We start from the raw sequence: 16,261 nt of genomic DNA, 5'->3' as shown, positions 1-16,261 counted from the left end.
GATCACGCACTCTCTTGATCATCCAGAACCTTATCAATTATTATTGACAGTATGTTATGCATCTTGTAAGCTGCATTGAGAATCGTGATCGCTCAGTAGTTCTCGCATTCCAACTTGTTGCCCTTTTTATGTATTCTATATCTATAAATGTGTCTGTCTATCACCAATACACGCAAACACTACTGGACCGATTACCGTGAAATCATACCGAGCAATCAATCACTACCTCTCTTCCCAAGCACAGCCAACACCAACGAATACAATCGAAAAGCGCACACCATCGAATTGAACGTCTCATTCGTTCATTGACCAGCAAAGCGAACGGTTTCTTTTCTAGAGACGAATGACCGTTTAAGGTTAAAGTCCCTTAAAAAGAAATCAATCAATCAATCAGTCATCAGTAAACTTGTAGGAGGCCACTAGAATGGTTCTGATTAATTAGTGTTCTTCTTTAGTGTTCTCTCCAAAGTTGTTAAGCGTCCAAAAACCTAACTTTTGAAGTCATAAAACGTATGGTTTAATCCATTTTAAGCTTCTCAGAATGGAAAATGCAAAAGAGTAGGTTTTCACGAACACGGTTGTAAATTTGTCTTTATAGCAACGATTTGAATTTCTTCAGCTAGTCTTTATCCATCGACGAAATAGAAACTCCATTTACATCAAAACAGTTTTTTTAAGTACCATAAATTATTGGTTAAAAGTGTTAAAAGTTTTCTCAATGAGCATACATTAAATTTTCGTTTTTGTTCCTCGGTGCACGGTTCCGGTTTTGTCGTTTAGGTCTCCGAATTCAGATAGTTTCGTTGCTAAAATAGGAAAATTTCACCCAATTCACTAAATTGAATGATTGTATTGGTAGTGCAGCTACGAACAGAGCAATTCTCGCTGAAACCGTCCCACTGGTGACATGAGGTCTTTCAAAAAGGATATTTTCATGTCTAAATGATTGAAAGTAGCGAAAAAATGAGAAAACCACTTTGGTTAGTTCATTTTGATGGTCCCCTCGGGCACAAATCGGTTAAACGGTTTTCACATAAATTGATTTTTGAGCAATTCTTGACCATTTTATTGATTTATTTCTCTTGAATTTGTCATTGAACTCCCTGCAACCAACACATCGTTCTCAAGAGGAATGATAAAGCTATCATTTGAAGTAGAAAAAAATTGGGCGCCATCTTGGATCTCACCGCCATCTTGGAATTCATCGGAAAAACGTGTTTTTGAGCAAGTTTGCAACCACCGATTTTGAATTTGACATCACCATTGGAAAGCTGAGAAAAAATGCTTTAAGATACATCCAAAACATTAGGTGAGCATTGAGTTTACCTTGTCATTCTGGTCACTTTTCAAAATCGACTTTCAAACAGTACAACGCAAAACTCGCGTCCAATATCAAGTCAATGCAATATACTGAGTCTGTGGTGTGCGTATGATGGGGACAGTCAGTATATATTCCTAGTTCACAGGTAGTAAGTGCACCCATGCACCGTAATTTTTGAACAGCCTTTAATCAATTGGCTGAATTCCGTTAGGTAGCAAACGTACCCTTTTCGCCGATAAGAATTTGCTAGGGATCAAAAAAGTGATGATTCTACTCTTACTTTATTTACGCTGGCATACATAAATCTTCTCCAGATTACTCGGGATATACTTGATTCATACTATACCTTGGTATACCATACCTAAGTTTGTTGATAGTAGTTTAATGCATGAAAAGAACATTATATAACAGTAGCGAAAACAACATCTAACATTAATTTGTTTAATTACTAAACACGCGAAAACTGTCCTCCGTACAGGAAACCAACGGCAAAAAAATCGTAGAGAAGCTAAATCACAAATTTCGTTACACTCAAGGAGGAGCGAGGGAGTGAAGAAATGAACAATGTGAATGCAGTGAAAAGGGATCAAAGATACGATTTTTTGCTTCACGTAATTTGTGATCAGACCCGAAGTCACACAGGCATTGGTCCATCCATATTCCACGTGGACAACTTGGGGGAGGGGGGTCTCTGTGATGTCCACGGTCCATACAAAATTTTGAGAATTAATATGAGAAGTTGTGGGGGAGGGGAAGGTAGGGTGGTAACAAAATCCTTAAAAATCTGTCCACGTGGAACATGGATGGCCTCTAATATACACTACACACAGACACACAACACAGGCACAGCATGATTTGATATTGGCCGCACGTCATGCGTTGAACTGTTTGAAGCTCGATTTTGAAAAGTGGCCAGAATGACAAGATAACCTCAATGATCACTTAATATTTTGAATGTATCTTAAAGCATTTTTTTTTCAGCTTTCCAATGGTGATGTCAAATTTAAAATCGGTGGTTGCAAACTTGCTCAAAACCACGTTTTTCTGATGAAATCCAAGATGGCGGCGAGATCCAAGATGGCGGCCAATTTTTTTCAAATTCAAATGAAAGCTCTATCATTTTTCTTGAAAACGACGTGTTGGTTGCTGGGGGTTCAATGACCAATTTAAGAGAAATAAATCAATAAAAAGGTCAAGAATTACTCAAAAATCAATTTTTGTAAAAATCGTTTAACCGATTTGTGCCCGAGGGGTCCATCAATATGAACTAACCAAAGTGGTTTTCTCATTTTTTCGCTACTTTCAATCATTTAGACATAAAAATATCCTTTTTGAAAGACCTCATGTCACTAGTGGGACGGTTTTAGCGAGATTTGCTCAACAAAGGTTTTTCTGAAGTGACAGCGCTAATATAAAAGATCCACTCTTTTAGTATATATTTATTATTCATCACGCTTGACCGTCTCAGCATTTAGAATTGCACTGTCAGATCAAATTTAATATGAAAATACCATTGTCCAACGTCACCCTCCCTCTTAATTTTTATCACCTCTAGTATAGCAGCTTCCGGCAGCGGTTGAACCGATCGAGTCCGTACCCCAGCTTACATGGTGCTTTAATCATGTTATGGAGAACCGGCCTGTTCAGATTGGGGTTGGCCGAATCGTTGTAGATAACTCTACCTTCGGTGACCTTCAGGATAGACATCAACAGCAGGGGTAGTGTTAGGAATAGTACCAGAAGTAATCGCATGTTTTCCGGCACCCTTTTTTGTTCTACAAACTCTCCTCGAGCAGCACACTGGCAAATCTAACAGAGCGGTCACTGGTCACAAATCTTTTCTCAAGCAAATTTCATTTAATGAAACACCAAACTAATTAATCGAATGAACGTCGTTATCGCGATAAACCGTTTATTGCTACTGAACTAGCAAGAATTGACAGTGTACCTGATTAACGCCGTGTTTACAGAGGGCTTGCTATCACGATTGATCAGCTCGAGTATCACTGATAGAGCTGAATAAGATCACGCACTCTCTTGATCATCGGTGAAGCTGATAACAATGCAGAGTGTGTCTACTGGGTTGAACCTTATCAATGTTTGGCATTTTGTAGGCTGCGTTGAGAATCGTGATAGCTCGGTAATTCTCATGTGAATGTCTGTCTGTCTGTCACCTATGGAGTGTAAACACTACTGAATCGATTACCGCGAAATAAACATAAGGAATTTCGAGTCCGGAGAGTGTATTTAGGGATGAGCAATAGAATAAGTCAGCAGTGGAATGTGATACGAATATAGATTGTGAAACAGTACCACTGTTGGTCAAAACACCATGCCGGAGACAAGGAAATTGCGGGTTCAAGTCCCGTCTGGGTGCCAAAAATATACCATTTTTCCATTTCATATTTCCAGTTCGCTTATTTTTCGCTTCCCCTGCTGCACACATTATCTGCCTTAAGGGGTTATATACCTTTTTTAGTTTTTAAAAAATCGAAATTTTTTTATTGCATAATCTTAAAGAACAACTACTAGAGAACATTTTTACAAATTTTCATAAAGATCTGAGCAATAGGGAGAATGTTAGAGTGATTTTCAGCGCGCTTCGCCACGGCCGAATAAGCTAAACTTGAAACTTTAAACGCGTTTATCTCGGAATGGTGTTTCTCAAAAAAATACTTTGCCGTGTTTATGATTGTGGTGAAACTACGGAACCGATTTACTTCATCTTTTTTTTTTAATGTTCGTTCTTAAATCCCTCGGTCGTTTAACGATCGGTCTTTGATACACGAAGTTTAACTTTGCTGGAAACTCAAAACATTTTTTTTCGCAAAAAAGGTTTCAGTTTACACTGAAAATAAAATACTTATAATCTGCTGCGTCGCTATCGTAAACACTGCAAATTTCTGCCAAAAGTAAACGTTTTGAGGAAACTATTAAACTAATTGTGAACAAACGTGTTTTGTTGTTGTTGAATAAGAGCAAGATCGCGCCAAATGACCGATGGTCGAATATCGACCATTTTTGATTTAAATGAAACTTTGCACACGTATTTGGCTTAGCAAACTGAGCATTTTTCACAGATGGAGAGATTTTTTACACCCATGAGTTACATTCTAAAAGGGCGTATGCCCTTTGGCATAGGTTTTATTAAGCATTGTAGCCCAGAAACCGTTGGTTGTATAGAAAAACTGTCTGAGAACGAGTTGTAGGGAATTAAAAATGCACCATAAAAATATATACACTGTACAAAAAAAAATTTTTTTTGACCAAAAATAATTAAAAATAAACATTAAATTTCAATTTAATAAATAAGAGTTGATTTTTTTTTAATTTTTTTTTCTAAAGAAACTTGATGTTAATACGCAACTTTAAAAAAAAGGTCCAGGATGCAGAAATGAAAAATAATTTTTTATGGTAGATTAATTTTTTTATAAACATTTTAATTTAAAAATTTTTCAAAATATTTGTATTCTGATGATTTTAAAAGATGCAGAGTCATTTTGAATTTTGGTAGTAAACATTCAAAGGCATCGGTTTTCGAGTTATTTTTAATTTAAGCTCGAAAAATTATTAATATTTCGGAAAATATACGTATATATACACGGTATATTTTTGAACAAGCATTCCAATGAACGTATGGTTTTTGCAAGAGAACCATGGACAAATTAAGAAAAACGTGTATTTTCCTAAATAATTATGATATTTCGAGCTTAAATTAGAAATAGCTCGAAAACCGATGCCTTTAGAATGTTAACTATCAAGAGCTTTTTGATTCAAAATGACTCTTTGCATCTTTTAAAATCATCAGAATATAAATATTTTTAAAAATGTTTGAATTAGAATTTCCATAAAAAAATTAATCTACCATAAAAAAAATTATTTTACATTTCTCCATCCTGGACTTTTTGTATAAAAGTTGCATATTAACGTCAAGTTTCTTAAAAAAAAAATTAAAAAAAAATTCAATTTTTTTTTTAAATTAAAATTTAATGTTTAGTTTAAATTTTTTTGGTCAAAAAAATTTTTTTTCGTACAGTGGATATTTTTTTATGATGCATTTTTGATTCGCTACAGCTCATTCTCAGACAGTTTTTCTACACAACCAACGGTTCCTGAGCTACAGATTCGAGCAAGCCATGACCGAAATCGGTCGTACAAAATTTTCGCGCGCGTGTTATATAGGCAGAAAACTGCTTTAATGTTGTGCGTGTTCGTTATAAATGTTATCGCGAAGTGCGTTTATTTTTTTAAATTTACAAGTGTTTTTTGGAAGAGTTTGCGGCTTGTTGTGTTATGTTTGTTGCGAAACATCCACCAATTGAGTGTAGTAATGCCGTAAACATCGATTGACAAAATGGCTGCAATAGCATATAGAGTGGTACTACGCCACCGTCGCTTGCAGCTGGTTTTAGTTTGCTTCTCATCACTGTGTGTTGTGTGTGTAGAAAGAGTTGAACAAGTTGGAAAATTGAACGTCGAGAGATGATGAAAAATTCATATACCTAGTTTTCGGGAGAAAAATTGGACGAAACGGGAATCGAGTGTAGTGAAATCGATTTAGTGCGTTTTATCGGTGAAATTATGATTGTTCTAGCGGAATTGGTTAAATTGTTCAGAAAACTTTAGATTGTGTTATTGTCGCGGCTCTTTGTTTCGCAGTTTCGTGGTGGTAGTGTGCATATCTGGATAGTGTGTATCAAATTACCGGGACTGCTGCTCGCACTGGCCCAACGATTCACAGATGTGAAGGGAATTGGAAGATAAGTATCGGTGTTTGTGTTCTTTTACATGCAATCTGGAGTAGAAGTGGGCAAAACAGTTCTTTACCGAAAGCGGCTCTGAACCGGTCACTCACCGTCTCAATAAACGCCTCATAGTTAACAATTATTCGCGAGATTGATGGATCGTGCTGTTTCGGTAAACTTCGGTCTCGGGCGAACCATCCGTTTTAGCGCGCAAAGAACCGTGGTTCATTTTCTTGAGCCGTTCGATCAATCGCTCGAGCTCGGCTTACCGAAATGTACTATTTTCCGTAATGAGCGCGTGCTAAAAATCTTTGAACGTGATAAGCAGAACGTAAGTAAATATGAATGAGCCAGAACCGGTCAGTTAAATATTCCGCTCCACTTATATATCGATTGTCTAACTATATAGTCAAATATTTATTTACCGCGCGCGAGATTAGGAAATATATGATCGTTACCGTTTTGCAATTTATGATTTTTCTAGCTTTTGCGCAAATATTGTTACAAATAAACTTTTCTCTCAGTTCACCATATTGTAATCTTATAGGTGGAAATGAAACTAGTTCATGTATATTCGGATTGTTATTGATTTGGCCCTTTGTAAATAAACACTGTTTGTATTATGTATGGTTGTATATTTGCATTTTTCAAATTATAAGGCTTTGAATGCATGCAACTCTGCCAGTTTTCATACTTAATAGGTGTCACAGGTTACTCATCGTATCAACGGACTCGTTCAAGCGCTATATAGAAATTGTATATTTTATGATACAAACCACGCACACGTGTACGTGGCCCCAACAACATACTTATTGCTTGTTGGTTTAATTCGATTCCATGAGCGAAATTATAAATTTTGTATTTCTTCCAAGTGAACCACACACATTTTTCCATGGTCTTTCGTGTTTTAATCGGTCTCAAATCATGAAATAGTTTTTTTTTAAATTGACGAACAGTATACGAGAAATTTATTAGGCATAAAGCCAGATGTGCTGGTGACCAAATATCTGGATACTCCGCGTCGATACCATCCATGAGATCGTATTTTCTACAGATTGATCATCAACGCGTAATAGTTGTTGGTAGCCAAAAGGGTCACTTCAACACAACATAGGAGTGGAGGGGCATTAACGTGGATACAACTTTCGTGACTCGTAGCTTTAGTAACATTATATAGTTGACTAATATAAATCAATGAAAGATACGTTTCGGTTTCACGGTTACATACGGTTACAGTTACATTATGACCTCGTAAGGAGATGTCCGAACATTTGAGTTGTCTCAATTCAATTGTAGGTCCGGGATCAACTCAATTATAGGTCCAGTGTGCGTTCATTCATAGGTCGCGTGCGTTTCGTTTTTCAGTGTTACATCATCAAACAGAATGAGTTCGGAACCCGTTTTTATTTTCGCGGTGAATATAATTATTTCATAGGCGCGATATTAGTTGTTATGAACCCGGTGTTCGAAATCAGCGCATCGTTTACCAAAACGAACCCAGCTGCAAACCCTTCCCTCACCTCCAACATCCCAGTGATTTCTCGTGGAAGTGCAGAGGTGTTCTCGGCTTCCAACAAAGCGAGTATCACGTCAACATGTTCCTATACATACTCCTTCTTTGACCTGCATTCGGATGCGGCCGGCGCTGGTATTGCCTAATATAAAGATTAAGGTCACCAGTTTTAACACATTGAGGATGAATGTTAATCCCAAACATCATCCGCTGGTTCTCTGTGTTATTACAGCTGATCTGGCAATAACGGAGTAGCAACCGCGGGCGGTCAATCATGCTCATGCTCATGCTCATGCTCACAACCAACGGTTCCTGAGCTACAATGCTTCGAATAAAACCTATGCCAAAAGGCATACGCCCTTTTAGAATGTAACTCATGGGTGTAAAAAATCTCTCCACCTGTGAAAAATGCTCAGTTTGCTAAACCAAATACGTGTGCAAAGTTTCATTCAAATCAAAAATGGTCGATTGAATTTTCGTGTATTTGCAGGCGCTTTGAAATGATTTTGCTCTATATTAAACAGATTTCAAAAAAGTTAGTCTTACGTCGAGATAAACCTATTTTTGTATTGTACGTGGATGACATTTTACGTGGACCAGACACCTAACAATCGTTTCTTGAGACTTTTTCACTCAATATTAGACAGATTTTAACTACCACTTTTAGATATTAATGCTCATATATACTCGATATTATTTCACTTTGTGAAATGAACTAAAATTTTACCGACACTCAGTTTTTGTCCGATTTACTCGACTCTCGTTTTATTAAAATTTAGCTTCCTCACGATAACTATTGCCGAATCTATTTACTGAGGATAGTTCATACTACAAGCCAAACATCACCAAACATCCCTCAACACTCATCTAATTTTACGGTCGGCTGAATTTTTACATGCTAATATATTCCAAGCATTTGTGCTATGCTTAAGGCGTATTTCAACATCACACATCTCGCAGCAAATTAGCGGAATCGTGTGGAATGTGTGTCTCTTACTTTTCTTGGAATTTATTCCTTAATATAACCCGCATCGATGTAGGACTCGCAAACAAAAATCAAGACAGTGACTCGAAATACCTACAGCCACACAACTATTCAAATGGACATAGATGAAGAAAAAAAATATTCAAATGGATGAAATCGTATCTAACAGCTCGTCATCAATTAGTTAAGATAGACTTCTGGAATCCATTTAGGTAACCTTATTTTCCAGATGGTCTCGAGGTACAGAGCTGGCCTAACAAGCCAGTCGTCGTAGGTTCGAGTCCCGGCTCGAGAGAGACTGTTAGTGTCAGTAGGATCGTAGCGCTAGCCCCGCAATTATCCTGTAGACTAAACAGTTGGCTGCGAAGTCTGTGTATGACAAACAGAAGGTCAAGTTCCGAATCGGAACGTAGCACCAAGGCTTTGCTTTTTAAAGTTACCTCAAAAGTAAAAAAAAAAATACAACTAATTCATATAATTTAAATTGAATAAGCTCATTTTTTTCTTTACTAGTAGAAATAACATATGTATGTAAGTTAGTTATGAATCTACTCTTGTTTAGTCTGGTTTTGTGTGTTCATTGAGTATATCAGGGTCCGGCATTTGCCGAACCGATCCAATCCGGCGGACATCGCCTCGGTGCCGTAAACACGTGCGGCTTGATGATGGTGTTGTTTTGTGTGTAATTCGCTGGTTTGTAGTAGATAACTCTCACTCCGGCGACCTTCAGAATAGCTACCACCAGCAGGGGCAGTGTAACGAATAGCACCAGAAGTAATCGCATGATTTTCCACACCTTTTTTGTTTCGTCAGCGATACGCGAAATTTCCCCGAGCAGCACACCGGCAAATTGTACAAATCGATCACAATTCTTTGAGTAGATAATTTTCCAATTCAACTAAATTTATCAAATTCAAAAATTGAATAAGCGTCGTGATCGCGATAAACCGTGTATTGGTACTGCTCGAGATCGAGTACCTAATTTTCATATCGTGTTCATAGGTAGTTTGCTATCGAATTCGAGAGAATGAGATCTTACACTCTATTGATCTCTTCGTGAAACTGATAATTATTGCAGAGTGGGTCTGCCGAATTTAACCCAAAACAATTATTAACCGTATGTTAATTTTAAGTCCATCTGAATATGTTCCACAACGTTTCAAAATCTGCCGCTTCATGGGAAGTAGGTAAGTATTATCGCTGTGCATCTTCCGAAGACCACTTTATCGGAAAATACTGAACAATAAATAACAAAATGTCAAAAAATTATTACATCAAGTAAAAAAATCTAATTAACAAAAAACTGTCATGTAAAGTCGAAATACAGGGTGTCACCATGAAAGTGATACATTTTATTTATGCCATAAAATTGAAACAGATTAGTATTTTTTCTCTGGTTCTTTTTTAATTATCATGGTAGAGTAGAAAAGTTACAGTTGAATCAGTTTAGGATGCGGGCCATTCAGAGGTACTGATAAAATACGGCAAATTTTTGTTGCACCACTTCTTAACCAACAATGTTTTATGTGCTAGCGCAGGAGGCAGAAACTTTCTTCTCCAAATAATCCCATGTTACGAGGCAGTAAATTGGTTTTTTTCTCTGTGTGGACTCATCATTGCGACCAGAGACATTTGATCTATCGTGATATTGCCCAGGTGTTTACTGTACTCCGCACTTCATATTATTGGCAGTAGGTATCACTATTGAAAGTAAATGATACGCTTTTTCATTTATATTCGTGCTTGTGTGTGAGAGTTTATCCTTTCGTTTCAAGCTTACTGCTCTACTATACCGAACCTCTTTCTTTCTTACCAAGGGACTTGTTTGTTAGGATGAAAGTCAGCAGGGGTACTATAGAATTCAGTTTGAAGAAAAGGTATGTAGTGGAGAGTCTGGAAATAAACCCATGTTAAAGTCCTTTGACAACCAAATGATTTGATTCTACTAAGATTCGAAACCCGACAACCTGCTTATAAAAGCGGACTCTGTAACCAGGGTTGCCACATTTATATTTGTATTTTTCTTTGAAAATATCTGTATATCTGTATCTCGGGTCAAAAAATCTGTATTAAAAATCTGTATCGAGCAAACTCAGAATGTTGGATGGAAAAATTTTTACTTGCAGAATATATAAACACAAATTCATTTTTCTCTACGTGATATTTATACAGGTTTTTGTTAAATTTATTTTTGAAAGTTTTCGTTAATTTAATAATAGTATCTCCTTCTTGGTCTGCAACGTACCCGATCAGTCAAAAATATCAATAATATAACAAATCTTATAATTTTGTTACGAACTTTTTGTATCATCTTGTGTTCTAAACTTGGTCTCGTTAATAGTTGAAATATCAAAATTCCTATCAAAATTACTTACTGATTATAACAAATTATAGCAAGTTTTGTAAGGTTTTTGGCAGAAAAAGATCAGAATTAGTTAGAATGTACACTATTTTGTCAATTGAATAACAAATTTTGTTATATATATGCTTTAGAAAAACACACTTTTGAACATTCAAGTGTATGATAACACAATTTGATATAATTCTGTACTTTTTATTATTCTGGTATATCATAAATATTGCAGGCTTCGTTATTTCTATCAAGTTCAGATATATTTGTGAAACCCGTTTGTTATAATCGTTTGATCGGGTAGCTTTCAGTTTTTAAATTGAGATCATTAGCATAGGGGCCATGCAATTTCTGGTTTCAACTGTATGTTAAAAGTATGCGTATGCAGAAGAGTGTGGATTTATTGAAATACTACAAGGTATACAGCCCTAGGGTTGTATGAAATGGTGACGTGGGACTAAACACTGTAATTAGGGGATTTTTTGTTACAAAATATACAGAGTCTGCAGACAGAATCAATGTGTTTGCTCAGCGACTGTACGTATTTTTATTTTCAGCCTCCCTGGAAATCAATTTTTGGAATATATTCAACAACACTCAAAAGAATATCGTATATATTTGGCGATATTATGCCTGTAGTCTTTTTTTTTGTCCAAAAAATATGTATTTGACAAGGCACAAGCATATCGTGCTTGTTGAAGAAGCACAAAGAATTTCTCGTAATGCGTCAAAGTCAGAATTAACTCTATATCCTCAAAAACCAAATCCAATAATACTTACGCTATCATAATGAATGGTTTTGTCTTATTTAACTGTAATTAAATCAAATCTATAGTATGGATCTTACTTTCAAAATAATATGGAAGCCCTTGCAAAGGTTCATCAATTAGCAAACAGAAGGAAATATTTTAAACAAAATTATTAACAAGTTCCAGCAAAAAATCGTAGCAATCCACAATTACATTTTTTTTTTTGCTTGAAAATTTTTTTCATTTGCCTACAACTACATTCGCTGTATTACGGAGACAGGAAATATACGTTTATTATGGTAAAGCTTAGAATAATCATATATCATCTAACAATTTTGAAATGTAAAAGAGATTCTGTACGAATCTCACTAAATAAACAAAAAAAAATCACAAGCATTCGCAGGCTCTTACTCTTCTATAAATGTATATATTTAGGAATTTACTCTTTCGATACTATCCGGTCAAGATTATTTAGTGAATATCGAAGATAAAAATAAATAAATATCCGTTGCAAAAATTTACAATTCTTGTTGAGTAATTTACGGCAAATATATTTATGAGATAAACTTTCAATCACCATCAACAGCAGCATTGCAGTTTTTCCTCAATTGCATACAAATAGAAATGTACGAACAAAAGTGTACCACTGCAATACGAATAGTACCGCTGCAGTACGAATAGAAGTGTACCGCTGAAATGTACGAATAGAAGAGTACCACTGCAATCATAGACGACGAGAGACCTGCGGTTCTTTACTCCACTGGTACTGTTGCTTTTACCGGCATGTTTTCTTTCAAGACATCAGTTTTTATTAGGTTCTTCAGAACCTAACACGCAGGTTTAGAAATTGTTCAAGGATGAGTATTGTTTCAAACTTTTAGGAAAACTTTTACCTTCGAGACATCATATTAGTCTAAGCTCATGGAAGCAAAAATAAATTGACCTATTGGGACGGGGAGACTCTGTCAGTTTTTATTTCGAAATTGATACAGGGAATATCACAGGGAACGGATGATGTCCATTCACGTTGTCTGTGCTAGGAATGCTCGCATGTAATTGGTTCACTGTTGACGTAAATTTGTTATTGAAATTTTTCATCTATTTCACCGCTTAGCAATGAAATTAGAGTGATAATTAGCATACTACAAAATTGTTATACATTTTATCTATCCAACAACATATTGGTTATTATTATCCATCATGTGGTTATGCTGTTATGGTGACGTGGGACTAAACACTGTAATTAGGGGATTTTTTGTTACAAAATATACAGAGTCTGCAGACAGAATCAATGTGTTTGCTCAGCGACTGTACGTATTTTTATTTTCAGCCTCCCTGGAAATCAATTTTTGGAATATATTCAACAACACTCAAAAGAATATCGTATATATTTGGCGATATTATGCCTGTAGTCTTTTTTTTTGTCCAAAAAATATGTATTTGACAAGGCACAAGCATATCGTGCTTGTTGAAGAAGCACAAAGAATTTCTCGTCGCATCAAATCATTTAAATTTTCCAATTTCTCGAACGATTTAAGATTACTTAAAGCTGTCATTTTTACAACAGGGTCATTGAAATCGCATCCACTTGCAATTTGTTCTACGAGCTTTGCACAGTAATCCTAACAAATATTTCGAAACGATAATTTTCGCGCTTCGTTCAAGCCACATTCCACTTCTTCTGCATCGATACCAACATAAACCTAATGTTGTTTTTTAACAAAACTTTGAAAATCGTAGAATAGAATTTTACCTTTGAAATTGATTTCAGTTCGTCGGTATAACAAAAAAAATCTGTAAAATCTGTATTTTTGGCAATATTCTGTAATTCTGTAATACAGATTCTGTATTGCTTTTTCAGTTAAAAAATCTGTAAAATACAGAAAACTCTGTATATGTGGCATCCCTGTCTGTTACCTTGCTGCTACGAAACTCCCTAGCAAATGGTCTTTGATGACATGTTGAAGATAGTACTCTTTCTTAATTTTCAGTCGATGAATAGCAGGGGAAACTTCGAAAGGTCGAAGAGTAGAAGAGCTGAAGAGCCGAAGAGCCGAAGAGGCCGAATCAAAGAGTCAAAAAGTTCAAGAATGCGAGAGTCCAAAAGTCCGAGAGCTCAAGAATCTAAAAGCACGAGACTCGAAGAGTCCATGAGTCCAAATATTCAAGAGTCCATAGGACCAACAGTCCCAGAGTATAAGGTATAAGATTCCCAGAGTCCGAGAAACAAAAATTGAAGAGCCCAGATGTCTAAGAATCCAAGAATCTAGGAGTTCATGAGAATGCTGGTTTTTATCATGTGACGGTTTTTTGGCTTCGAAGGAACGATTGTTATATTTTTTACTCTCCCTTATGCATCATATTTTATTAAGAAAAACCTAAATAATTTCTGGCGGAAACTTACCCAAACTCATTGCGAGCTCATCGTCCTCAATTTGTATGTAACATCATAACAATCATAACATATCATAACATATCAAAACATATCATAATCATAACATTCAATCCTAATTTATCTCAAAATATGGGCATTGATACAATCAATTGTTGACCTCTCTCGAATACGCTCAACTTTGTCGTACGCTGCTTTGAATTCAATCAACACATCTAGATTGTACTTATCTAGGTTTTTTTCCGAAAACAAACATTAGATTGGTTATAGATCTATCGCCATCGCGGAATACAGTATTCATTGATCAGCTGTTTACTCAAAGCAGGAATGTTTGAGTTGGCCTGATGTTTCTCTATGTTTATAAGGCGTTACTTGAAATGCAATACTTTATAGCGGAATTAACAAATGAAAATCTTTGGAATTATTACGAGTATATATTACAGTTATAAACTCAATAAAAGGATGGACATATACAAACTAAAAAAATCAACCATGGAAGTTAGATAAACTATACAAATAGTAATAGTATCTACCAGCGTTTGTATCTTTCAGAAGTCATAATCCTCATCCGAATAGTGATAGTCGTCATCATCATCGTCCCCGTCGGTAACCCCGGTTCCACCGGTTTCCTCCTCTTGCTTTGTTTTAGGTTTTTCGGTCGTCCACTCGTAGGTTGCCTCCTGAATGATGATGGTCGTCGTTGGACGAGCATAGCTCGGGTACTTCGTAATCGTGACGAAAGGTTTGAATGGGAAGGTATAATCCATATTGACGTTGTCTCCGCTGGGAGTCGGATAGGTCGTTCTCGGGTTTCGTTCCAGCGGAACGTTACCCGTGGTCAGCTGAGGGCGTGGGGTTGTGCTGGCAGCGCCTTTCTGGCGCATGAATCCATCGTTTGCGAGGAAACTGTTCACTTGAGGGTGATAAACTCCATAGAGCGGTGGACGGGAGCGTGTTCTGAACACCTCCAGCACTTCTTCGACGTGCAGCTCGCCGGGAGCGGCAGGGCTTCTGGTACGGAAGTATTTCCTGTAGTTTGACTGCAGCGGTGACGCTTGGCACTCGAACGAAAAAATAAGGAAAAGAACGATGGTTTTCAACATTTTCGAGATGAGTTTGCGATTCGTACTGAGAGCGTTGCGTTGCATGTGGAGTACAGCAGGATGAGACAATTCTTATCGCTTTTTGATTAACCTTGACATTTGGGGGTATACAACGCGGTGAATGGTGAACTCGACAATGCTAACTACGTCTATTAGTTATTTCTCGGAATAAGGTACCGCAGACAATGTGACGTCTACTGGTATACGAGCCGAGAACAAGATTAAACTACTTTGCAGATTTGGGAGCCGGTTGTTGGTATACAAGTTTCATAGAATAATTTTATTCTAATTTATTCGATCATCAGATGATTGCATCTAGTGGTTAAACAGTTATTACCGTTTGAACTCTGATGTAACTTACTTGGTGGTTTCATTTTCGCTTTCACAGTATGTAGCCCAGTATAGAAAATAACGCAAACAAGCTCAGATGACTTCTCAGCATTTAATGTCATCACAAAAAATAGTCTTTCTTTCCTTTCTGCCTTGGCTGCCATTTCTAAGCAGACATTTTTTTTCTCTTACATTGAAACGTACCGTACAGGTTATATTCAAACATATTTACTGTCACACTATTCGATCATATTCACGTTTCGGGAAAAACCTTACGGCACATGCCATCTTTGTAAGTCGTGCCAGGATGACACGGGATCAGAGAACTAAAAATTGCTCGCGATTCGATTTCAATTTCCATTGGAGCTGAATCGGCGGTTTTAATCGGTTCCAGGGTTTTCAAGTGCTCGCTAGTGGCCAAATTCACTGCGGATACTGTCGCCGGTTTAGTAGTCGAGGTGATGGTGGTGGTGGTTGCGGTAACAAGAGCTACTACTAGCACCAAAAGTAGCATTTTTCAACGTAATCAACTGATCGGCTTGTCGGAATACTGTGTACTGATTGCGAGAGCGAATTGTTTAGTCTGTAACCGGACGCTTATCAGGTGGCATACATAAATCACGTAACGCTCATTGGTGGGTTGAGAGGGTACCCTCGAGCGTTACGAATTGTCACATAGGGGGGATGGAGAGTAACGATCATCGTTATGTAGCAATAAAATATCTTACTTACATCTTCGGGGAGGCTGTAATTTTACTCGAAAAACAAGGATT

The 16,261-nt window shown here is 36.8% G+C and overlaps 1 protein-coding gene across 1 annotated transcript; it reads right to left on the bottom strand.

Annotated features, from left to right (window-relative positions):
* Positions 1-14,467: 14,467 nt before the first annotated feature.
* Positions 14,468-16,057, bottom strand: LOC129718302 (uncharacterized). Its single transcript, XM_055668944.1, has 2 exons — positions 14,589-16,057; positions 14,468-14,532 (listed from the first exon to the last, which is right to left on the bottom strand). Exon 1 carries the CDS (start codon positions 15,201-15,203, stop codon positions 14,604-14,606), a length of 600 nt encoding a protein of 199 aa, XP_055524919.1. The 5' UTR covers positions 15,204-16,057; the 3' UTR covers positions 14,468-14,532; positions 14,589-14,603.
* Positions 16,058-16,261: the final 204 nt, after the last annotated feature.

This window comes from Wyeomyia smithii, chromosome 1 (assembly GCF_029784165.1).
Source record: "Wyeomyia smithii strain HCP4-BCI-WySm-NY-G18 chromosome 1, ASM2978416v1, whole genome shotgun sequence".
Lineage (NCBI taxonomy): Eukaryota > Metazoa > Arthropoda > Insecta > Diptera > Culicidae > Wyeomyia > Wyeomyia smithii.
This window is presented reverse-complemented; position numbering and strand designations above follow the sequence as displayed.